Consider the following 25,409-nt stretch of genomic DNA (forward strand, 5'->3'; position numbering starts at 1 on the left):
CATTGAAATGGCCTGAACTTCCAAGATGCTCAGAGGTCTCAACTCTCATTAACTTTAAAGGGACTCTGAAATCACTAGAGAGGAAGCATTCAATGCTACAATATAAAATTGTAGGTTTACATTTGCCTGTATTTTCATACTTGGTGTGTTGTTTTGTCCACACACAAAATAAGTGCTTAGCAGACACAGTGGCCAAACTGTAAAGAATTGAAAGAACTCGTCAGCAACACTTCATACTTCTTTCTGAAGGGATACAGAGATGCAACAATATATACAAGGAAATGGAAATCTTCCAGATTTGATTTGGGTTCCTTTGGCCATTCTAGCCACAAAAAAGGGGCCGAGCGGGACTGCAGAGGCAGGGACGGGGCAGGGACCACAGGGACCCATGGCCCCGCATGACGTGAACTTGCCTTTGTTTGCGGATGCGCTGGGACAGCAGGAGCTCCCATCTCACTGCGCTCTGCACAACGCGGCTTAGAAAATAACCCGTATTCCTCTAACATGCTTATTCCGTCTTTATAAAAACAACTGGTTGTAGGAAAACACTCTTTTGAAAAGATATTTAAGGAACAGTTTGGTTGTGAGACTTTAAAAACTATTAATAAAAGCTTATGTGTGTATTCTTTAAACTATAGTCCCAGGTTTTGGGGAACCTACACAAACACCAAGCAATTTCAGACGCTATTTGACCTGGAATTCAAAAGAAAGGAGAACAACGACTACCCAAGCTACATTTCTTGATGTTCTGTTCTTTCAACTCAGGTGTTGTTATTAAAAAGCCCAAGCCATTTACAACACTATTCTTAATAAATGACCTCAGTCTACAAGTCACCATAAGATTCTTGTTCTATAAGATCCCAGCAAACTTGGTGGTTTAGATATCCCTTGGAACTCAACTTTATAAAATAACACTGCCTATAGTTGGCAATGGCCAAACAGCCTATTTAATAGCCCACAAAATCTTGAGATCAGTCCTGATCCGCTTAGGTCACTGGTAAAAATACCTTTCAACTCTAACAGGTGCAAAAATCGCCCAGATTTCCTGCTTGATTAAGTCACATTTAGTAAGAAAAAAACCCCAAAATGCTTAAATCCCAAGACAGACTAATTTTAGCCCATAATGAGTTTTCAAATAGCCCTTATGACAAACAACACTATACACCTGGACATCTACTTTTTGTCTGTCACCCTGTGGGATTCGAAGGGCCTTGCAAACTTAACAGAGTAATTTGAAGAACACACAACCGAACACCAGCCCTTTCTGGGGCAAAGTGACAGTTAATAACAACACCAGCAACTGCAAAACGAGTCAGATGAGAAGTGAAGAACAATAAATACAAGAAACATTGCAAGAGGAGCTTGTCAGTGGCATGGGGCTTTATACATTGCTTTTCTTGCCAAAGAAACAATTTTGTTCAAATTTCTATTTTGAAATATTCTTCCCTGAATGTCAGGGATAGATTTACTTAAGAGAAATTAAAACAAAGCAATTTTTAAAAGAAATCCAGATTTTTTTGTTTCAAAGTTCCAAAGAAGATTTTTCAACCGATTTTTCAAATGAAGGGAGCGGAAAATGTCAATATTGAGAGAGCAAACCCTACGACTTGCCAACATGTGCCAAGTGTCTGACTAACACAATTAAACCAGACGAGACGACTCACGCCACCCAGCCCCAAAACAGGGCTTGTAATGGAAAGTCTGACAGACCCTTAACTACAGTGGCACTACTGGGTGCAGCTATAATATTACCCTCATAATTCTACTATATAATAACAACAAAGGAAAAAAAAGGTGAAGGGTCATTGCGCTTTGTCTTTAGAATTAAGATGGCTGTCTTCATCCTTACAGCATACTCTTAATTCTGGAGACACGTCTTAATAACCTCTAAATAGTTCCAACAAAAGAGCCGTGTCAGAGGAATGAGCAGGCCCCAAGGTGTTTCAACTGGAGTGTTTTCATCTGCCTTTATTGCTCTATCCCTCTCCAGAATTAAGGCAATAACCTGTGATAAATTATTCAGGAACTGCTACAGGGATCAAAGCAAAATCATTCTGTTAAAGTGCTGTTTGCAACATTTGGCACTTAGTGTGAAAACTTTTAATGTGTGCAAGCTGAAAATCAAGGATTTTAAATAATTTAACAGCATGGAGTTTCTACAAACCGGCTAAAGATAGCATGTTGCTATTTAACAGCTTTTTCCTCACATCCCTTTTTTCATGCGTTTCTAGCAAATCTGATGATGTCACAACTATAAACAAAGTGCTACTGAGATTCCGGCTGCCCCATCCATATATTACTTAACTGGATTGTCAAGAGAAACCTTGAAATTCTTAGGAGAAAATTAGCCACGGTTTTAATACTGGACATTTTTTCCTATTAACGAAAAAATGGGAAGAAGGAACAACCCAAAACCAACAGCAAAAAGGAAAGCAAAGCGCGTAATTACTTAAGCCATCCTCAATTATATTTGATCTCCCTGGAAAAGAAAGCTAAACATATGTTTTGTATGCAGATTTAATGATTACAAATGTATCTTAAAAAGAAAGGGCTCCCTTGTTGTGACTGTTTTTCAATGGTGTATTTCAGAAATATTAAAAAACAAAGAAACCCCTAGCCAGTTAGAAAGTCCTAGTAAAACCCACAAATTAAATGAATTTGGCAGTCCTGGACCATTTTCATAGTGATATTTTCACAGTGTCATCTCCCTGTGGATCGGAATACTAAGCATTTTATTGAAGAACTGAACTGTTTTTGTTTGCAGTACTTGCAAAATGAAGTACCTGAAAGCACTTTTGCATGTATTATTTATTCATCATGATAGAAAAATAGCTTTAACCTAATAAATTACGCTTAAGAGAATTTAGAGCAAAAGTTTTGTTTATGATAAAGCAACAGATTCAGTCCTTTATCAGTAGCTTAAAGCACCAAGTTTTCTTTATACAAATTAGACAGATGGTGCTTACAGTAGAATTTACTAAAGGTCTGTCACAACAAATGCAGCCAAGCTGCATATTTAATCACTGCAGAACCTTGTCTACCTGCAGCTGCCAACTGCTAATCCAATTTCCCTGATAAATGTGGCAAGAGACACGATCAGCAATAAAGAGCATCTAACTCCATTTTCCTGCAGGGCGTCTTTTGATGAACATTTAGGACGGAAGCGGGAGTGCACTGTGTGGCCCTGCCTGGTGGCAGCTGCATGCATTCTGAAGACACAGTTCTCAGGTTACTCACTTAATTCTGCCACTATCATTATGTTGCTATTGATCTCAGTAGCTCTTGTCTACACAGCATTACTCTAGATGAAGCTGAATCAGGCAGTTATCATGCATCAAACTTGCTCAAAAGCCTGGAGATTTCCCCTTAATTACTTGTGATTTTATTTGCAAATACCGTTAAAGTGTAATCAAGCAGTCACTTTCCAGGGTCGTTAAGAACTTGCTAGTTTAGGAATATATCACTGGCACTCCATTAAAATTTCTCTACTAAGGTGGTGTCAAGCAAACCAGGCAGGACAATGGCAAAATTATTTTAATAAACTGAATCCTCACATACAACAAATACAGTTTCCCATAGAGAGGGTAGTGCTATCAAATGACCTAACTGTTCTGATTTTTAGGATTTGTAACTTGAAAATATGAGAGGTGAATCCAAGACAGATGAACTGCATCTGAACTGTGCCTATTTAATAAATGAAAAGTTATTAAAATTAAATACATAAAGCAACAACAAATGAGGAAGCTAGAATTAAGTAATCGTTGAAATAGCTTTAAGTTCTATTTAAAAAAATATTAAGCTTAATTCAAGCTATTATATTGAATTGTGCAACTTCTGGTAATGTCAGAGATGTACTCAGACAAATTATTTACTAAATCTTTCTAGCATAGCTGTTATTTTCTTATGAAAGGAAGTGGATAAATATGATGACGTAGTATTTAAGTTTCCATCACACTGCAAATTAAAAATTACTGTTAGGGTTTCTTCGAAATTACCCTGTGTAGCTACAGCGAGAGCTCCAGTGTGCATTGTTAACTATTTATTCAGCGACGGGAGAAGGGGATCTCTTTAATGCAATAGTGCTCTAATATATTATCATTCCTGATGATGCAGCTTCTATCTAGCAAGTCTTTTCCTTCCCTAAAATATACTGTTGTTTTGACACAAACAGCTTGCTACACTTAAGGATTTTACTAATAAAACATAATGTTGTGTTAGATATTATGACTGTTGCCACAGCTGAACTGACTTGTCAAATCAATCCTAATATGGCTCCCACAGGCACATAAAAACCTTATTTAGCTATCAGTTATCCTAATCACTTTGTTCAGTTTAAGGGTGCAATACTTCAAGACCAGTTCCTATTTATACATATATGCCCAGCCATTTAATAAACTCCTGATTTATATAATAAATTCTTGTTTGAAAAAATACTTTAAAGCAGCAGTGTTTTATCAAGTGTGTTACAACATGTCTCCTCATACCCCCAAATAAATATGTTAATATACACAAACAGGATACTTGCATGGCAAAGGGGGATATTACACACGAAACAGATAAGCTATCACTGGAGACAGATTTGTCGCTTTGATTATAAATGGGGATCAAATGGGGTCACCAGATATGCAAAGTACTGAAAAATCCCAAGGCCTTTGTACAAAGTTTATTTAGGATAGTCATTTGTAGTGTTTGTTATTCTCTATATATATATATGTATACAGGTATAAATATAAGAATACATGCCAAGAGAGACAGAAGACAGGACAAGCTTGTTGTTAAATGCTTGCCCCACTATTAGTTTTTCCCATCAATAATTTGTTTCCCCATAATTGAAATAAACCTACCTTTGCTTCTTCTTGTTCAAAACCACTGTTGAATATCCGAGTCACACTTTCAAATGAAACTGTGAGCGGGAACATGAAATTCTCAAACTCTTCTTCATCTTCACCTACAGGAAAAGAAACCAAAACAGCAAAAGCATCACATAATATTGATGCTTGTTTGGCAGGGTCAGTCTCTTCAGCCTTTATAGAAAGGTCTCACTGACATCATCGGAACTTTCATATAACCTACAGGAACAAAAATCTGAGGTTTGACATATTTTTACTGAGCTATAAACAAAGACAAATTGTTGATCGCAAACAACTTGTATCTGAGACTGGCACATCTCTGCTTTTTACATCTGTCTCCTTTTCATATTTCTGTTTCCTCTGTTAAGCTGACAGCATTTCTTCAGTACCCTAGAAGAATATTCACATAAGAAAGTCAAGACTCAACAGTTAAAAAATGTTAAATTTAAAATGGCAATGATAAATTAGAGCCTTTCACGTGTGTAGTTTGTAGTATGATGCTTAAATCACTAACATTTATGATCATATGCTATTTTTTTTTGCTACCTCCTGCCTATTTAGTATACGGAATGAAGCTGCCATGGATAAACATCTGGAGTGTGTTGGAGTTATTTTTATAACACTATTGCCTCATTTTTTTCAGGTGTGAATTTAGAGTAAAAGAACCAAGATATTGTGGTAGGGTAGGGAAAAAAAGAGATTGTCTCATTTAGATAACCGGGAAGTCTGGATTGTTTTTGTCATGATGCTGAACAAGTAACTCTAAACAAACAACAACTTCTTAGAAATGGCAATTTGCTTGAGGATTGGTACTCACGCTACTTATCTGCAGGCCCTTAATGAGGGCAGCTTGCCTCTCGCATGCAGATTCCCCTCGAGAGTAATTCAGAGTAGGAACTTAATTTATGTTCTTTAAAGAGCTCTTTGCTATAGGGCTTCCCTCCCTCTTCATCAGCAAAGTCTGGCAAACTAAGTTGCAACTGAGTTTAGGAGTTAGGAGGAGTCTTTTGTGTGCCAAACTGGTTGTGCAGAATTAGGCAGAGCTTTACAGTTTAGCTTCTACACTTCACACACTCACCTGTAAAATGGGCCTAATTCCAGCCTCTTGTCCCTAGGGATACTGTGCAGACCCCATCACTCACCCCAGTGCAACAGTAAAAGGCCAGGAAGAACAGTCACAATAGAAAGCAAAGCGTGGACTAACACTTAAATCCAGATTGACAATGCACACACACAAAAATTCAAAATACCCAGTAGCTCCTCATTAAGCTAGGATGACACATCTGAACAGAAAGAGGCAAATATCCTCTGAGAGGAATAATTGTGATCCTGCAATTAAAACTGCCTCCTAACAATGTAAATATTTACAATGGAGAGGGAAAGAAAGCTGCAGAGGCAATCCTAATGATGGCGTTTCCTCAGTTCTGTGAGCCTTGTGACCTGAACTGCTACCTGTACCACTGGCCTTTTGTGCCCAGTTTTCCACATATATTTAAAAGCAAAGGAAATACTTTCAGTAAATTACTGCCACTGCACTGGTCAGCCCCAGTTACACAGACTTCAAATCACAATACATGCTCAAGAACTTTCTTATAGGAGCGAAGTAAGGGGCCAAATCTGGGATGTGCATCCTGTTCCAACACAGTACGAGTTTCTCTGCTCCCAATCTCTTTGCTTGACCAGCGTCGGCTTCCTCTTATCCTCCTAGAAGCTAAACTATTTCTATATGCATTGCATATCCTAATGCTTTTCTCCTTTTAATTGCTTATGAGATTTTCCCCAGAGCATAAAAAACATAAAAAATCAATCCTTTAGGAAAAGCCCAGTTCTGGTATTGTCCCATGCCAGTGTAGAGTCTCATGAAGTCATTCAGATTCTGCCTTATGCAAGACCAGGGCTCACTGGCTATTTATAGAGTTCTCCGGAGAAATGTGAATTATCATGACATAGCAAAAGTAAGAGTTCACTTCTTCTACAGTGCTGTGTATCATTAGAAGAGGAACTCCACGAAGACACTATATACACAGCCAAATTCAAGATGAAGCCTTCCCAAAGGTAGACTCTCAAGCATACTTTTTAAGAGGTTGAGAAGACCAAAGAACTACCAGAATGTCCAATGCTGACTGGGACCAACACTTGAATGACCAACTAACTCATTCTGTAAACAGGGTAAGGGGAAATCTTATGTGCTCTTTCTGTTTTAAACTTCAGCATAGGCAATGAAGAAAGAACATACTATTAGCATCCTATACAGTATTGCCCTATTAATAAAATAATTTATAAGTTTTAGAAAGGAAACACGAATTACTGCCTTTACACTTCTTTCACATTCCTGTACAAGCCACATTCATAACCCAGGAACAGTACAGGATTAATAAGGAAGAAACTATCCTAAACAAATCTACCATGGTAAATTGTTCATTTCCTAATGCAAACTATGAGTACACATCCTTACGATGTCATTTGAAAGAAAAGAGAAGCCTCACGTGTAAGTTCTGGCCAATCTGCATGCGGGTTACAGCAGCAGTGACTGAAACCTGCCTCACGTGGTGAGGCACGGAGCACGAGCACAGACACCTGGTAACGCAGGACCCTGACAAATCATGCCAAATACCTCCTGAGCCTATTATATACAGCTTAGATCTATTCCTTTTGGTAGTGCAAAAGAAAAAGTGATTAAAATTTATTAATCCTAGCAAAAACTTTGATTTAAACCTAACTTTTACAGATGTTCTTGTATTAGTTTTGGTTACTATAACTTCACACTAAAGAATATTCAGTTTACTTTAGAAATTTTGGACAAAATGTTATAATTCTAAATGCCAAAAAAATATTTACAACTCAATCTGGGGCACATATGGGATTCAGTGCCTAATTATATTCATATAAGGTTAAAGTAATTCAACAGAAGCCAAAGTGCATTTTGAAGCAAATACCAATTAATACATTGCTGATTTTTTCCTACTACAATTAACTTTCACCAGTCATTCCAACATTACATTGTTTAAAATATTAATATTCTGAATTTATTGTACTTAAGTAATCTCCAAAAATACTTCTACATCAAACAAATACTTAAAACCACAACCACCAATAAAATACATTTAAATTTTGGGTTCCATGCAAATCGTTTATTGTTCATATAAAAGGATTATATATAAAGTTCTTTGTATAATTTGAAAAAAACAAAAATGACAGTCGGTACAATGCATTTTAGTCTAAAAATACCCGTTTGCATAGTTGAATTCATCAGGTAAGAATGCTACCATTTAATGCTTACACAAACACACAGAAAGGACGGCTTGCGTATGCCTTACTTTTAAAATTTGCGCCCTAAAACACGACTTGTACCTGTTTGCGTCTCTAGGTGTGCTTTTCTACCAGTTCAAACCCAAATTTATTCCACTAGGGACACAAAGGACAATAGCCCAAACACTGATGTTTGTTTTTCCCTTATATTCCTAATCACTTAAGATCTTGTAGAGCTTTTAAACAGAGGAATCACAACGACCTCGATCAGCTTGCAGCCCGTTGTAACTCATGTGCCTGAATTTTGCCTGACATATATTTACACAACCTCTGCTTAGAGATTAATTTTTAACACCTGTGAGCTTGTTTTTACCAAATCCTTTTCCTTTTTTTTTCCCCCGTAGGAAAAGTTACTGAAACTGCACGTGTAACCCATTTTATATTAGAAAATGTACCTATTGCTTATGTGATACAACACTGAGGCAGTGCTGAACACAGTTTACTGCAAGGGAAGCAGGTCCAGCTCACAGCTGCCATTTTTTAAGAAAACGCTGATGAACGTGGTTTGGTCTTGCCTCAAAACTGACTGTTTCCAGCTCTGCTCAGCAGTAGCCAGCACAGGCACCCATCATCACCAAGGACAGAAACAACCACTGTTGCCTATGACAGGTCAATCTCTTCTGCACACACGTTGCCTGGCTAAGTCCTTGTGTGAGGGCTGGAAATCAGGACACAAAAGTATTGCTAAGGGCAGTGAGTGGATTCAAAGTGACTGAACCCTTCATCACATCTCACTATTAAAGCAGGCACTTGGTTTTACATGTGTCTAACCTCTCTCATTTCCAAGGGACAGCTCAAAAGGTAAGCCCAAGTGCAGGCTTAAGTATTGCTGGTTGAATTGCAGAGCTCTTGTCAGTGTTTGTTAAAACTCGGAATCTTTGTGTATTGGGAATGAAGAGGTGAAATAAAAAACCTTCTACTGTAAGCTGGAAGGTTCTGCCATAATCAGGATCTCACCTAGAAATGCAAAATGCTTACTGAGGTAAGTTCTCATAGTTAATACAAAAAGTGCTTCTGTGCAAAAAGTCGGCTCATCCTGCTTATTTCTCCAGCAGAAGACAACAAATAAATACAGGGTTATTGCTTAATGCCATAATCTCAGAAGTTGATAGGCAGTGATTCAAATACCAACTATAACATACTTACTGTACAATTAAGCTGCTGTTTGATTGACTGATTAACGTTCAAAAAACATAGTATTACACAGAACAGCGAGGTGTCTCAGGGACACGGGAGGACGACCTTACCTAAATCCACCATGAGCAGCCGCGTGAGCGCCGTGTAGAACACCGTCCGGCACCGCAGGTCACTGAGCCCGCACTCACCACCGACGCCCAGGAAAGGGAAGTGCTTACTCTGGCCAAACAGAAGCGTATGAAAAGTTAGAGTGTTCTACAAAACATACTACACAGAATGTTTGTTACCATAATAAGAAAACTTACTGTGTGATTCTGAAGCATGAATTTCACAGCCTCTATTTTCACAAGCCTTTTCAGGAGACCATAAGTAGCTGGTGTTAAGGAAAAATCAGCCTTGCAGCATCACAATTACATTATCAGGTTGTACAAGCTTTTGAGAATTTTTAGTGAGTAAAAAATTCTAACTGAAGCAACAACAAATGTACATCAAAAAAATCTGACTTTCATCTAGAAACGTATGTCCCAGAGATGTTCTTTAGAACATTAAAGACCAGAATCTATTATTAATTAAATAAATTACTTTGCATGGCATATATTCTAGTCACAAAAGAGATGAATGAACTAAGTGACTTTTATAATTAAATGGGGATTTTCTGATAATAAATGGCACTGTTTTTTTTCCCAGATAGACCAATGTCATCTGCATGTTTTTTTTTTTAAAAAAGAAGAGGTTTTGCAACTGCCTGTGTTGAAGAAGACTGGCACTTGGCAATGGGGCTGGCAGCAGCTCTAAGTAGCTCTGAAGTAATGGCCTCAAAATCAGAGGTGATCTTCCAGACCCACCAAAAATCACATTTAATTTGTTTCAGTTACAACAGAAAAAAAATACACCTCGTACATACTAAGTGATTTTAAACACCTAACCAAAATATTTTCAGATACGTAAGAACTGAACGAAAATTTCTAGGAACATAAAGAGTCTCAGAGCCAGAGCGAAGGCCATAAGAAGGTGGTATAGCTGGGAATTTTGGATGTATCTACAGACATTTCTACTGAAATCCCCATTTCTTCAACCTTATAAAACACAAAGCCAATCTAATTGACTAGGCTAAGCATGAACTAAGCATGAAGGGCTCCAGTCGATCCACCGCATTGGGCTGAGGTGGGATAAGCTTGAGTCCATTTGCACCTCCTTGTCCCCAAAGTCTCCCAGGGAGACACATGCTAAATGACACAGCAACCTGTTTCCCGGACTGTATTTATTCTACAGGTGGCATATTCTGGCATGACTTATTAGGCAGTTACACCTGATGAAATGTAGTATTTTTCTTAAGGTTTCTTTTAAAAAACATGAGAGATCATATTAAGTCAAAACCTGAGTTTGCAAAAACTATGTTCCAGAAGACCTTAAAGGTCAGATGGTTAAGACTGGTTTCACAACATGAATCCTTTCCTAACTATGAGCATCGTTAATAACATGAGCACACACTAATTCCCTGTATCGTATGATTCAAACACCTGGGCTGGGCAAAGGAGATAGTGCTGTGTATTCCAGAAAGAGCCATGATGACATCTTGGTGAGCTTTATTAGAGAAGGAATCGCTGTCCCGACGGATGTTTGCAAAAAAGGTGCCAGAGAATGGCCAAAGGAACAGCCTGGACTTTCTGACTCCTGCTTCTCCTTTGCTTGAGATAAAATTGCTGCATGACTTTCCACAAGTCAGTTAAATTTCACTGTCTCAGTTCCGCATCCATAAAATGGGATATAAAAGGCTTTGTGGTATCCAAATATACTAATACACTTTTTAAGGAATGCCATAGAAAAAATTAAACCCCAGAAACACTTATCGGCATTGAAGGTATCAAATGAATGAAATGACTTACGGGCTTGTACATTCTACAAGGAATACTATAAAACCCGGACTCGTTAGTTTACCAAACACTGTTGTTCTCTGGCACTGAAATTCTTTAAGAAATAATTAGGAGGACTGCATAACTTTAGACTGTACAGCAGTGCCTACAGTCCTGTACAAACACAGAAGATCTTACAAACCACTGCCCATATAACACTTATTATTGTTACCATTTTTTTTCAGTCCTTGCTGCTTGCTTCACTCTGCCATTCCTGCACATAATTGATTGAAGAGCTTGATTACTTTTATGGGAACAAACAATTTCCCTTTTCATTTTAAATGGATTAAATTCTTTTTAAACAGTTAAAATTGTAAGAATAGATTTTATAGCTGCTATTAGAAAACCTCCTAATCCAGTTTTAAGATTATGTTCCTTTGTCAATCTATAACAATTGATGTAGCATTAGCTGGTTTTATATTGCAAAGCTCCATAGTTTTGTTTTTTTCTCTGTTACAAGGGAGAGCCTTTCATAACATAAAGCTAACAAAGACACGGATAAAGAATTTTTGAGAGACTATAAATATCTTACCCAAAGTTATTGTACAAAACAACAATGAAACTGTAGTGATTTTGCTACCAAAATATACAGTGGAAAAGTTAATTATTAGAAAGAACTAAATGTGCATGAGGGAGCACTATGGCTTCAAAGACATAAAGGAATGACTAACATATTCCATTATGTAAATGAATTCAAAGATATTTCACGACTGATCAGCTAGGAGGGACATAATGATTTATAATTCAAATAACTGAGCTTTGAAATCAAATTGGGCTAATATATTTCGAAATATGCAAACCTGGAATAATTGTGAAAGTAATGTAAACCATGACACCAGCTCCACTCATTTGTTGCTTTTGTTGTTAATACTGTCTCATGTTTTTTCTTCCCACCCCATTTTACAGTATAGTTGCTGGAATTAAGGTATGCTTTTAATTCTAGATTATCCTTTAGAAAAAAGATACTTATCCATATAAAAAAAAGAAAAATACCAATTTCTATGACGTATAGAAGCTGATTGACGTAAAGCACTGAAATTAAATAAATTATTATTTTAACCTTTCAGGCTAGCCACAATTTAATCTGTATCAAATACTGAAAATTGATCCACTGGATCCAGCATCTTAACAATACACTATTTCTTTCAAAGCAATATATACTTAATGCCTTAAAAAAAACCCCTAATATAATGTGAAAAGGCCAAAGTTTGCAATGCCAGGAAGTAGTTATAAACTACTTCATATGTTTGAAATAAAAAGTACTTCAGTATTATTATTAAAAAAAAACTATTGGTAGAGTTTTTATAGGAAAAAAATACATATCTTTAAAAGCCAAAATGACCAGTGAAATTGGGTTGTACATCATTTTCTGGGAAAAAGGAAAAACAGCCTCGACAGGTGTAATTTATCATTTTTCTGATTTAATACCAAAGAAATATATTAAAATAATAAAAAGAATCCTGAAATCCTCAAAATTTGTAGTGATAAATAGCCCTCCCAGTCTTTATTGCATTATGCCTACTAACAGAAATATTGCATGGTGGATTTTGCCAGACAAGGACGATTATTTTCCAATAAAAAGTTGCATATTAAATTCCAGCACAAAAGTGGGTGTCTAATACTTTTGAAATCTTTTATGGTTTGCCAGGGAACACAATTTTAAACTTAACTAATACAACATCGCGGTGAAGTGAACCAGCATTAAAGCTTTGTACAACCCCACCCATCTAAGCTACTGTTCTCGGCATTTTTGTTTGAAGTATTTCCATCCAAAAGTCATTGAATGCATTTTCGCTATTTATGTTTTTCGTTAATCTCTCTATTTACTAGTTTTTAACCATTTCACATGGATGTTTCAGATGTATATTTATGCAGGCAGTGCTGCTTTACATCCTGACTATGCAGAGGGCCCTGCAACTGCTCTTGCAACAGTTCACAAGTTCCTGCAAAGAAAAACCCCACAATTTCATCACAAATCTACTCTTCTAGAGAACTTAGGTTGTTAAATATGTACTTTTTAATCCTTTCTAGGTCCTGATATTATTTACCTATTTCATGAGCAGAAACTCATTTACTGCAAATATAATTTCAAACCTCAAACTATGCAGACATTCCAGCCTTGGAAAAGTATTATTGGCACCAATGGTTTATACTGACCCTCGTTTCTGAGAGCTACCACATGAACAGATGCCTTTGAAAGCCTCCACAAGACATGAAATGCTGGATGCTTTTTGGCTTCAATAGTAATATGAGGCTGATTATTTCAGCAAGTATATGTACATAAGTAAATAAGCAAGGACTTATAAGTTCGGTGCACTATGTTAAATTTCTTGGTTATTTTGGAAGTGTTTTGAAACCTAGTGAAGCAATAAGTATATAGTATAAAAGAGGAGAGAGCTCATTAGTCTCTCCATAAATCTTACCAATGAAATAAATGTCTCCCTTCTGTTTTTGACAAATTCCTTAGTAATGTTTCATTTTCAAGTCCTTTCCAGTCCTGTTTCTGTGATGCCATGAGACCATAAACACACGCATATTTAAAATATCAAGTTAGCCGCTTAATGGTATTTCAAGTAAACATATAGAAGTACACGTTGTATGATTTTCATTAAACAAAATTCACTTACGGAATGTGGAAACCCACACTCATCTTTCAACCCAAGGAAATATATTAAAGTTCTTCTTATACGATTAGAGTTCTATGGAGAAATAAAATGATACCAATTGTCATATTCCAGGTGCCTTCCCCTCTGCTTGCCTAACAATCTTCTCTAGAAAATTACTGAAAGGTTGTTTTTTTTTTTTTTAAATAGAGAAGGATTTCTATATTGCATGTTTTCATGAGCTCTGGTGGTTTATTATCTGTCATATACCTTTAAAGATTGTGTCACATCAAAAATAGGTACTATATATATATTTTTTTTTAAATCTTCTTGCTCAATTGACTGGAAATTCAAAGAGCAAATGTCCTTCTCCAGCTTATAAGTGAATTTAGGATAAGATGCAAAATGTTTGCAATGGATAGCAAGTTAGCAACCATGATTTAGGTAAGAATTTCACAAAACTCCTTGAGCCCAAACAAAAATCCCACATGATACAGTGAGGAGCTTAGAATTGGGCAACAATGAAAGACGTCAAGAGGCTTGTGCTTAAAATCTAATGTGTGCCTCATGTCTTAACTAACCCATTCTCAAAGTAAAACCAGTCCTGTTCTCAACTGTTACCAGAATCAATCCTCAATATTGTTGATTCATCAGTGGTACTGACTTCAAAAATATTAGGAAGGGGACAGACAACCATAAGCAACTCGTTATGGGTTCTCTTTTATTGATAAAAAGTAGGTGGAAATAAGCACACCTTTTAAAATCTGTGCACAGAAAACAATAAACCAAGAAGAAGAAATATTAATAACCTAACTGGCTTAAAAATGTGGCATATGAAACAATAAAAATCACATATGAATTTTTACCTTAATATTTTCAAATAATATGTTATGGCACATACAATAAAAAGGATATCCAACAGAAATGTCATTTAGAAACTGAAGAGTTCTTGAAATCACGGGCTCACATCTTCCCCGGTATTTAAGATTTGTAACACTAGAATAAAAACAAAGAAAACAAACCAAACAAGAGTGAGATTTTGTAACACATTTTCCCCTTTTTGACAAGTGCAGTGCAAAAGCTCAGAGTAGCAGTGCATTGTACTATAAATGTATTTCTGTCATGTCTTAGGATTTTCCATTTGTGAGACAGAAAATGCTACAAAAACATGCCATTCTTTTTCCTGAACAAGAGATTAAAACATTTTTCTAATACTGTAACAAATATATTCATTAAAAAAAAAAATCCATCATCTGTCATATTGAAATAAATTATCTGAAGCTTACCCCTACTTGTATCTATCTTTTCAACACAATATCTGGTCACTTCTGTAGTATTTATCTGCCCAATTCTTCACAAGATAAAAACCAAACTGTTACAAATTCCCTATGAAAATTTCCATAGGAGAAACAGGGCACAGAAAAACTAAGGGCCAATTCACAGAGCTACTGATAAACTCAACTCCCAATAAAACTCTACCAAAAGTTCTGGTACTAATCCCTATTTTTCCTCTTCCCTACACCAAACACTTTAGTGAAGGCAAGATACATGGGAGATACTGCATTTCCCTAATTGCAGGCCCTCTCAGTGCATTTAGGAAGCACACTCTGATTAATGAACCAATGCATAAATTATGATATAGGATAACACCAGACCTATTATCAATCCTTGGGGAACACTACATAAAACAACTTTCCATTTTTGAAAGCAAACTCTTATAGTACACCTTTCAGTGGAATAGGGCAGCTAACACCAGAGATAGAACAGAACCATTTTGGCTGGAAGAGACCTTCAAGATCATTGAGTCCAACCATAACTTAACTCTAGCACTAAATCATGTCCCTGGGAACCCTGTCTAAACGCCTTTTAAACCCCTCCAGGGATGGTGACTCCATCACTGCCCTGGGCAGCCTGTTCCAAAGACTGATAACCCTTTCCGTGAGAAAATTTTCCCTTGATGATGACTTGCTGTACCACCTTTTCCATAGGTTCTGTGTGAGACACAGAGCACAGAGCTGGGACCTTCTACAGCTTCTTCTGTTCTGGGATGCAGTCAGTGACCTGGGACGGAATCTGGGGTGTTCTACTAGATGTATTAGGAGGTGAAGAGGTGGCAGTAGCCTTCAGATGAAAATGGTAAATTAAAGCCAGTAAAGCAAAGGAATGTATTTTTTTTTTTTTCAAACAAGGAGTGGTTACAACAATAAGTTGAGAGTCACTGATCTTGTACCGGTCTTTTCCTAGTTTGTTTATGAGAAGGTCCTGTAGGCCAGCACCAACAATCTTACTGACTCCAAACATCTGCTGCTTACTGTTCCTGTTGGAAACTCCAGCCAGTGAGTCCAAGAAGAAATTACACGCACACTCCCCAAGTAGCCCAAATGCATTTATCACTTAATTATACGCTGACTCCTAGTAACTTTTTCAAGTACTCCTTTGAGAATCCAAGCTGGCCTGGTCAGCCTAGAATAAGTTGCACCCTCTCAAATTCCCTTTTTTGAAGACACGTACTATGCCCTGCTCTTCTGGGACACCCAACATCACCCTTAATTGCTTAAAAAGGCAAAAGAAAGTTGAATGTCCCTCCTTCCTCCAGACAGAGAGATTCACAGCAGAGTTTCTGATACTGGATTCATCTAGAGAAACAAAAATCAGGCCATCACAGCCTGTTAAAAACAGCCAAATAAAACACAGCCTAATTAAATACAGCTTAATAAAAAGGCAGCACAGCTCCCTGGCTCAGAAGCCCTGCACCTATTCCTGATGGTGACATCAAATTGCTGGGGTGAATCTCAAACTACCCTGTGATCCAGAGTAAGTCACTTCAGATTCGTATGCCTCAGTTTCCTTGTCTGTAGAATATGCTTTAAGCATTGAAAGACCACGATGTAGGAGATAAAATCAGTACTAGCTATTTATACCATAAGGGAATAGGATTTCAATTTTGTGGACACAGATCTTGAAGAATAGATGTTAAATGCCTTAAAATCAGGATTGATTATTGCTTTTACATCTTCACAGACTAAGGAATGTACTATACCACATAAACTAAATCTCTTTTTCAGGAAGTTATAAACTCAAGAATACAGTTTAAAGCATCTAACTGTTTTGTATTATTTGCTCAGGAAAAGGCAAATAACAAGGCAATTGCCAAAGCAGTATTCCTCAGTTTAGCTTTACAAACAAACATTGATTTACTTTATAAAATCTCTATGAAGAGCTACAGAGGTTCAGATTGCCTTAAAGAAATAGCCCACTCTAGCAAGTCCATAATTCACAGTTTATCCCTACTATGGGGAGTTCTGGAGATGTTTATAGTTGCACTAAATCCTTAACAAGTATATACCATACAAAGCAATAAAAATGAATTTGGACTACCCAGATTTGACATCAATATCAAAATCTTAAGAAGGCTATTTTGCAAAAGAGCAAAATCTTTGTCCTTTGGTAGCCATTTAAAGAAAATAAGAAGTCACTGTGACACCCTAAAGAGAAAATTAAGAGAAAATTAAAACTGCATAACGAAGGCTCTCCTTCCAACATTCAGGTACTTTTGTATACACCTATTCTTTTAGTTCATGGTTGTATTTGGATGCTGAAAGATGAAGTAATAAAATAACAGCCAGAAAATACTCGTGAGTGAACAGAGCCTGAAAAACTTCAATTATAATCATAGCAATTCCCATTTCTGTGTCTGTGTTATCAATATCAGGCAAGATGAAAGACACATAAAATGTAATATTCTAAGAAATATCTACAAAACATTATAAGTATCTGAGAAAATGTGTGAAGATCTACCTCATAACACAAAAGCAGTTTTCCACTATGTAGGAAGAGAAGCCACGGAATGAAAGAGAAGAAAAATTTACAGCTCTCAGAGAAATCATGGCAAGATAGCACTGAAATCCAAGTGCTAGTGTTCCTGCTTCTTCATCTCTCAAGTGGCTTATTATAGATTTAAAATATGAACTAAATGAAACAGAGTCAAAAAAGGAACTAACCATCAAGTTTCAGATGAGACACAGAAAGTAAGAGCTTCATCAAAAGCTACGCCAATGCCAAATTCACCAAAACATGGTAGATAAGCACTGAACACATTTTAAAGGCAAGTACAAAAAGTGGAATTTAAAAAAATGGCAGAATATTTCCAATTTTGGTAACAATATCAGTATCAAAATACAGAACTACACACACAAATACAAAACCAGAAAAGGAACAGTAACACTCATCCACGCTGAAAAGCTACGAGAATTTAAACATTTTAAGTGAAACAGCATTAAGAATCCAGCACAGTTTCGAAAATTTGCTTTAGGTTTGTCTTTAGTAAGAAGATGAGAAGAAACCCCTAGCTTCTAAAAAGCTTTCCAACCTCCAAACCTTCCAGTTTGCTGTGAGACTTCATCTGTCACCACAACTGTTTCTTAACGCAGCCCCATCAGACACCGAACAGCTCTTCCCTTAGTGCAGTGACTTAAAGTATTATTTTAATAGGCTGTGTATTTTTAACATAAAATCTAGAAAGGGAAGATAAAAAAAGATTATACACTCCAATTTACAGTTCTCTGGGAACAGGGTTACCATATCATCCACAGAGGAACAGAAATTCTTCGGGTGTTCCAACTCATGATGATACTTGGCCGGGGAAAGAATCAAGGCAAAGATATCCACTTCCAGCCTCTTCAGTCCATTTCATGACCTTTTTTTTCCCCCAGTACTAGTCTATTGTCCTTAATTTCCTGTCCTCAGCTTAGGGGATCTGGTAAACCACAAAGAAACACTCGTAAAAGATAAGTTGCCAGCAGCCAGAAGAGATGGCAAGCGCTGTAAACCACCGAGTTTGGGTGTGGTGGTTTCTCTGGTTGGTTGGTTGTTTTTTATTCATGTTTTGTTTTTAAATAATTAAAGCGGAGAGTAAAAAACCTTTTAAACTTATATAAGGATAACATGAATTGGAAAGCCTGAACTGTGTAAATGTAGGAATAGTCTTGGATCAAGGCTGTAACAATTAGGCTTATATTATAAAAATCATAAAGATTTAAAAAAATTATACATTTTAAACAAAACTTTCCAAGTTGCTTAAGATGTGTGCTATCCAAGTCCCATTAAAGTGCAAGAAAAATGGGCATCCAAATCCCCTAAAAAGATGCTGAAAGTCTCTTCCTTATGTGGTGCTTAAGTTTCAGTCATACCAGATAGCAATTTGTTGGCAAGAAAGCTCTGTACAGTCATGTTTTGATTGTTTCTTGCAGATTATCATCATTTACAATGAAAGCTCTCTGTGGCTCAATGACAGTGATTGGATATATACTTTTCATTAGATCTGAACAAAGGTGAATAGTTAAAAAATGCACATTGTCGTGAATAAAAGTGCCAAGTGTTAGTTTGCTATGATTCATGGAGTCATATCAGTATGAGTGTTCAGAAAAATATTTGAGGATCCAGAGTTTTTATACTTATGTATTACTTAAATGTTGTCACACAGAAAATATCTCTATCTATGCATATGTGCATCCACCATAGTGAAATGATTTCAACAGTAAAAATAAAAAAGGCAAAAAGCATACAAGAGCAACATTTGGATATGCATATTTTATTAATATTTCAGTTATTTTATCACGATCAAAAATACTAAATATTTCGGCAAATATGTCGTAAATCTACCTCATGATAAATCCCTTCCACATGAATTTGGTGATAACTGAAAAGAACCAGAAGAGGTTCACAAAGACTAAGTGAAGAAAAGGAAAGGTCCTTGTAGCCAGATTAAAAACAAGATGCTTTCAGCCAAATGCCCAGGACAGGCTCAAGGAGCAGATGGAACAAAAATTACTCCAGTCTCCAGGTAGCTATTACTCCATTACTCCAGGAAGCTACTGCTCGAAGGGTGAGCAGTGGAAGGAGAGGACTGCTACTGGTTGTAAGCACACTGCCTCACGAGTCCTGGCCTGGATCCACTTCCCAGTAGGCCAAGAGGTGTAGAACCATCAGATCAGGCTTTTCGGGGAAGAAGTAGGAGCAACAAGGATGGAGAACTTCATAAAGATGGAGGAATAGCCAGTACCTCAGGGCCACAGGCTAAAAAGAAAGAGACAGAGTCTAAAGAGACAGGCAGGGACCTTAAATCATTGTCCTTCTCCAGAACCTCATCATCCACTGCAACCCTACTAGCTCCTCCAAAATCCCATTGCCCCTTTTGCCTGTCTTCACCCTCACATAACTCCTCCCATTTCGTCCCTCCTTGAACCTGCTCTGCTGTTGCTACAATGCTGAACATGGCTGAGAAGACTTAAGATGCTTTGCACATTAGAAAAATCTAGTTTGAGATGAAGATTTCCCCTGCCCAGCATGCAACCTATAAGGTGATGATCAAAGCAAGATAGTGGATAGTGAACTACTGAAAACAGAGAGATCCGGGAAAACACGGCTCAACAGAAAATGTGTTTAGCATCCCAAGAAAGCAAAGAAAAATGCCATTTATCCATCAAACATTACCGAGTTCACATCGGACTTCAAGAAATTAGAAACTCCGTGTGTCAACCAGTAAGCTATCACAAAAAGAGGTTCAGTTTCTAATAGCAGATCAAAAAAATAATTAATATGTCCTGGTAGACTAAAAGTTGTTTGACTACCATAAATTCAATAGCTCTGTTTACTTCTCACACCAAGTATAAAATCCTTCCTGCATCCAATCTTCATCAGATTATTTAGTGGCAAAATGGAAGGAAATAACCTGACATTGTCTTTTGATCCTCCCACAGTGCTAGTGGCAGATGACGATAGGGTATTTTCTCCAACACTCTCTGATTGGAAAGGCTGGTTGCCATTAGCCAGACAACACTATTGTTTGAAGCATAACTCCTCTATTTCACATAATGCTCAGCATTAACAAAACACAAACTATAGAGCCTCAAACACTGTTGTGCAGTTACTATATGAGAATACCAGTACTTTAACTAGAAAGTGCATACTAAAAATTCCCTAGTGTTTCCTTTTAATCCTAATGTTAAGGAATAATATATGACAAATTTCACCTACTTAAAGAAAAAAAAAAAAGGATTTGTAGGCTAAGACAGAACGGTAGAGTAGCTGCTTTCTAAAATAACAATGTTGTTAAAAATACTGACTACATCCCCAAGAGAAAAAGGCGAGTGGTCTCAGTCATGTCCTGCCCGCTGCTGTTAACAACGTGGTAAGAATATTCTTGGGAACAGAGCATCAGAAATGCTGCCACACTGAGCTGCCCCATCAGACTCCAGTTTTTGCATTATATATCAGTACGTTACGGTTTCACACCTAGATTTTCCAATTGGGGTGCCATCACTGGGGAGAAGCTCATTTATTTCAACTGATACGTGAACGTGCTTAGACAGTAGTGTCACAGCTAACTCAACACTGCTGACTGAATTGTCCATTTCGAGCTGTAACATTCATTCTGGAAAATGAAACTGATCTTTAATCTAATCAATGAATAATTCATGTTTTTAGGAAAATACAGTAAGCCATGAGGAAAGAGGAAAAAAATCTGAAAAGCAGCACTGACTTTTACTTAGGGTTTTTTTTTAAATCTTCCATGTAGCACTAAAACCTTAACTGTGTTTTTTTTCTTAATTTACAGTTCTTGTGCAAATACAGTCCTATTCAATCTGAATACATGTAGGGCTTGTCGTACAACTTGTTAAATGATATACTGTTATTTCCTCAACTGCGAAAGGCAACAGAGATTTCACCTCAATGGCAGCAACATGTAGAAACGTTAACTTACACATCTGGTCTCCAAACAAGTCCTCTTTCCCTCCTGTTTTTTCAGTTGCTCAAGTTTCACAGCAGTTTAAAACAACAAAATAAAGCCTAGCCACCTAGTACCATGGCATGGACTGCTTCCAAACCGGACAGTAAGTATCCATCAATATTTTTCCTCTCATCACCCTCTATTTACCCGTCTTCAAAGTGTATTCCAGATAAATATCAAGGTTTGATGGGCACTATTGTTATCCTAAGGCAAGATATAACACTTGGCTTCTGGTTTCGAGGAAGCAAAGCATTTATACATTGTTTGCCACAGAAAAGTTAAGCCATATTAGCAGATGGCCTTGGCTTAATTGCTACTATTTCTCAAGGCTGGTAGTCATGGTCGCAAAAGACAAGCCATGTTTAATACTGTTTCACACTGTCCGAACAGGTCACGGCTAACCTGGCAACATCGGCAGAGATGTTTCTCTAGTAGATCAAAGTCTACTGAAATAATTTAGAGGTCTTATAAGTCAGATTTAGAAGATATGAAGTAAATGACAAGATGCAGCATCTTCCTCACTGTAGAATAAAGAGGTAAGGTACTTGTTTCTCTTTCTCCAGGCTCACACAAAACTCATCGTCTCCTGGGGACTCCCAGATTTTTTTAGTGGATATTCACTATTTTTCCGAGGGACCATTTTGTTTTGTTTCAAGAGCTAAACTGATTTTAGATGAAACTCTTTTTGAGGCAGGAGAAACTATCAAATCTCATGAAAGACATAAGTAATAAAAGGCAAAATCCTGGTAGCCTTCCTGGCACCCAAGGAAAGCGGCTGCGGCAGAGGCAGGAGATAAAGGTAGCTTCTCCAGAGTGATTTTCTAGGATTATTCTTAATAGAAAGTATTGCAATCCTCATCTGCCAGAATAACACAGCATCTTATTCTGCCAAACACCAGAGATGAGAAGACAGCTGATAATAATGACCCTTGTTTCCTTCAGTATGAAGCCTTAAAATCCTCCTCTGGGAACGTGTATTTTTAAAGAGAGCAAATTTTGCTCAATTTTTCCAGATCTTGCCCAAATGCAATCCAAAAGAGCTTCCCCAAAACAAGAAAAGATTAGTTTAACTTGGTTAGTTCCCCACTGTAAAGTACCATCAAGTTTTACAGGCAATTCCACTGACCCCTGAGGGTACCTGGAATAAGAAGTAGGGAAGGGAGGGGCTGCTTATGCTGGGCTGTCACTGAACAACTCTATGAAATCTCGGCTCTGTTCTCCCATAAGCCATTTCCAGAGGTGATGCAAGCACTGTGGAGGACATATCTAGCTGCAAGTGTTTATTTAGGGGCCTAGAGTGCCTTTGGAAAAAGGTTATCCTTTACTTCAAATATTTTAAATCTATGCAAGACATTTTTCCTAGCAAAAAACCAACAAAATATAACTTGGCTTTTATGTAAATATTAAAGACAAAACCAAAATACATACAGACTGGAACCCAAGTGCAAACTCACATTTTTGTCATAAATGTTTCCAGAACCTGGTTGTCGTCTGTTATTCCTAAGACTTCTGACATTCGGGCATATACCTGGAAACAAACATTTCAACAGTAACATATTATAGGCATTTATCAGTACCAACATTTTCATTTGGTTTAAAACCTTTCCTATTTTGATTTTGAATGAGAAAAGTCCAGGCACAAATGCCTGTCCATCTTACCTAGCAGAAGCATTTATAAGAGGTGGCTTATATGCTCTCCAATAGCATTTTTTGAATTTGGGACCGATGGGCTTTTACTTGCCCTTGAATACATTTCTTCCCACAAAAGAGACGTAAATTGTCAACATTAAACTCACTTTGTTGTTCACAAAACAGTACAGTCTCTACTCCAAAAACCCCATTTTATTATACAAAATTGTAAAGGGATGGAGAAAACATTCTTCAGTTGGTCCCTGGCCTCAGTGGGACATGATTCAACACTCTCCTTTAGCTTGCATTTGCAAGTTCTTGCACTGCCAGTCATAAAATCTGGTAAATTAGGCGCTTTTCAGACATTCAGTTCTGTGTTCTCGAAGGGAGAACAAAGGCTTTGGAGGCCACGTAACTGCAGTTGTATACTTTCCCCCTTTATTTCAGATCCAAGACACATATTACCAGCCAAGTTTTCACCTCTCGGATCAAACTACTGCTATGATGCAGTAACAAAGGCACAGGACACAGCAAGTATAGTTTTTCCTCACTGTGTAATCTTCAGACAGTTTTCTGGTAGTTTTAGCAGACTAATATTTAGTTTGGATAATAATACTTAGTTGGGTTAAATCATAGAATAATTTTGGTTGGAAGAGACCCTCAGGATCATCGAGTCCAACCACAACCTAACTCTGGCACTAAACCTCATCCAAACACCTTTTTAAACCCCTCCAGGGATGGTGACTCCACCACTGCCCTGGGCAGCCTGTTCCAATGCCTGACAACGCTTTCAGGGAAGAATTTTTTCCTAATATCCAATCTAAACTTCCCTTGGCTCAACCAGCTTGAGAATAGAGGGGAGACAAGCACTGCAAAATTCCTCTGCCAGCACAGCTCAAGTCACTCTGCTGTTTGCTTATGTCTGGGCTAAACACAGATCTACTGGGCAGTCAATTTCATTTCATTCATTTTCACCTTTAGTGCCACTAAAGGAAATATTATGGGTGATATGTAATTCTTCCCTATGACGTGATGCAGGCGATCCCACTGAGGTGTGCACAGCGCAGGCAGCGATGAGAGCCGGCTGCCATCTAGCTGTCGCATTATTGCCCTGACATTACATATTCCACAGAAACACCCATGATCTTCAGCTCACTCAGTACTTCCGTCACTGAACCTAAACTCCTTTGCACCTATTTCCTTTCTGCTAGTGATGTGATCCCATTATTTTGCTTAAAAAACAAACCAGCAGCATTCTGCTTCTGAGGGTGTCGATAAAAATAACAACACAAATAATGAATAGTGCAGTTAAAACTGTACTTTGACGTTCCAAAGATTTTAGTTTTAAATCCAAGCACAATAAAGGCATGAGTAAATACACTTGCAGCTCTAAGCAGAAGTTGCACCAAGATCAAGGATAACTTAACTTGTAAGCTAACTCATGCTGTTCTAACTGTATGACTGTAATTTCTTGTGACAAAATCAGCAGTGAAAGAACAGTCAAAATATACAATCTTTCAAACTTTGCAAAAGAATATGTTCACACTGTAAATGTGAAGTTAGCATTTACAGTCATTAAACATAGCTAGAAAAATATATTCAAATATAAAATGAATATCTTCTGATTTAAAAAAAACGAATCTCTCTAAATACTGCACTGCTGAAATGCTATAACAGCCGCACTTTTAGCAAAATTTAAGAATTCCCGTGCTTGAAATGAGGAAAGGACAGAAGAAGACAGCGAGGAATGTGTTCACAGCACACATACAGTTGTGTTTGGAGCTCTCCCCCTGCCCTGGGATCAGTGGGATCAGGGGGTGGCAGCCGCTTTGTGCTCTGCTGTCACACCAGGCTCTCCCCACTTCAGAGTTTAACAAATAAAACACTAAACCAGCAGTCAGTGTTGACAAAGGGCAGTGCTTTAATCCACAATTATCCTTGTAACTCTTACTACTCCTTTTATCATCCATTAGCTTTGATTCCCATTATCCCATCAAGGACTGTGTCAACGCTTTTGTCCCTGGGGATTTCCCACAACTACAAGGATCTGACAGCCAAGCCTGAGTGCTAAGCAGGATCATTACCTCTTAAATCCACTTATCTGATCCACTGAATAGTAAATTGAAAAGCTCATTAACAGCAACAATCTGATTTGTTTTCACATGTGACAGGGTCATTG

The 25,409-nt window shown here is 37.4% G+C and overlaps 1 protein-coding gene across 1 annotated transcript in view; it reads right to left on the reverse strand.

The window, feature by feature from the left end:
• RANBP17 (RAN binding protein 17) overlaps positions 1-25,409 on the reverse strand; it is a 148,275-nt gene that overhangs the window by 49,164 nt on the left and 73,702 nt on the right. The window contains exons 15-19 of the mRNA XM_082063400.1: positions 23,056-23,129; positions 14,714-14,808; positions 9,602-9,669; positions 9,407-9,515; positions 4,845-4,948 (exon numbers count right to left, since the gene is read on the reverse strand). Of these exons, the coding sequence (XP_081919526.1) occupies positions 4,845-4,948; positions 9,407-9,515; positions 9,602-9,669; positions 14,714-14,808; positions 23,056-23,129 (450 nt within the window). The remainder of the gene's footprint in view (positions 1-4,844; positions 4,949-9,406; positions 9,516-9,601; positions 9,670-14,713; positions 14,809-23,055; positions 23,130-25,409) is intronic.

The sequence above is a fragment of the Streptopelia decaocto genome, assembly GCF_964273445.1.
Source record: "Streptopelia decaocto genome assembly, chromosome: 12".
In the NCBI taxonomy this organism is placed as follows: domain Eukaryota; kingdom Metazoa; phylum Chordata; class Aves; order Columbiformes; family Columbidae; genus Streptopelia; species Streptopelia decaocto.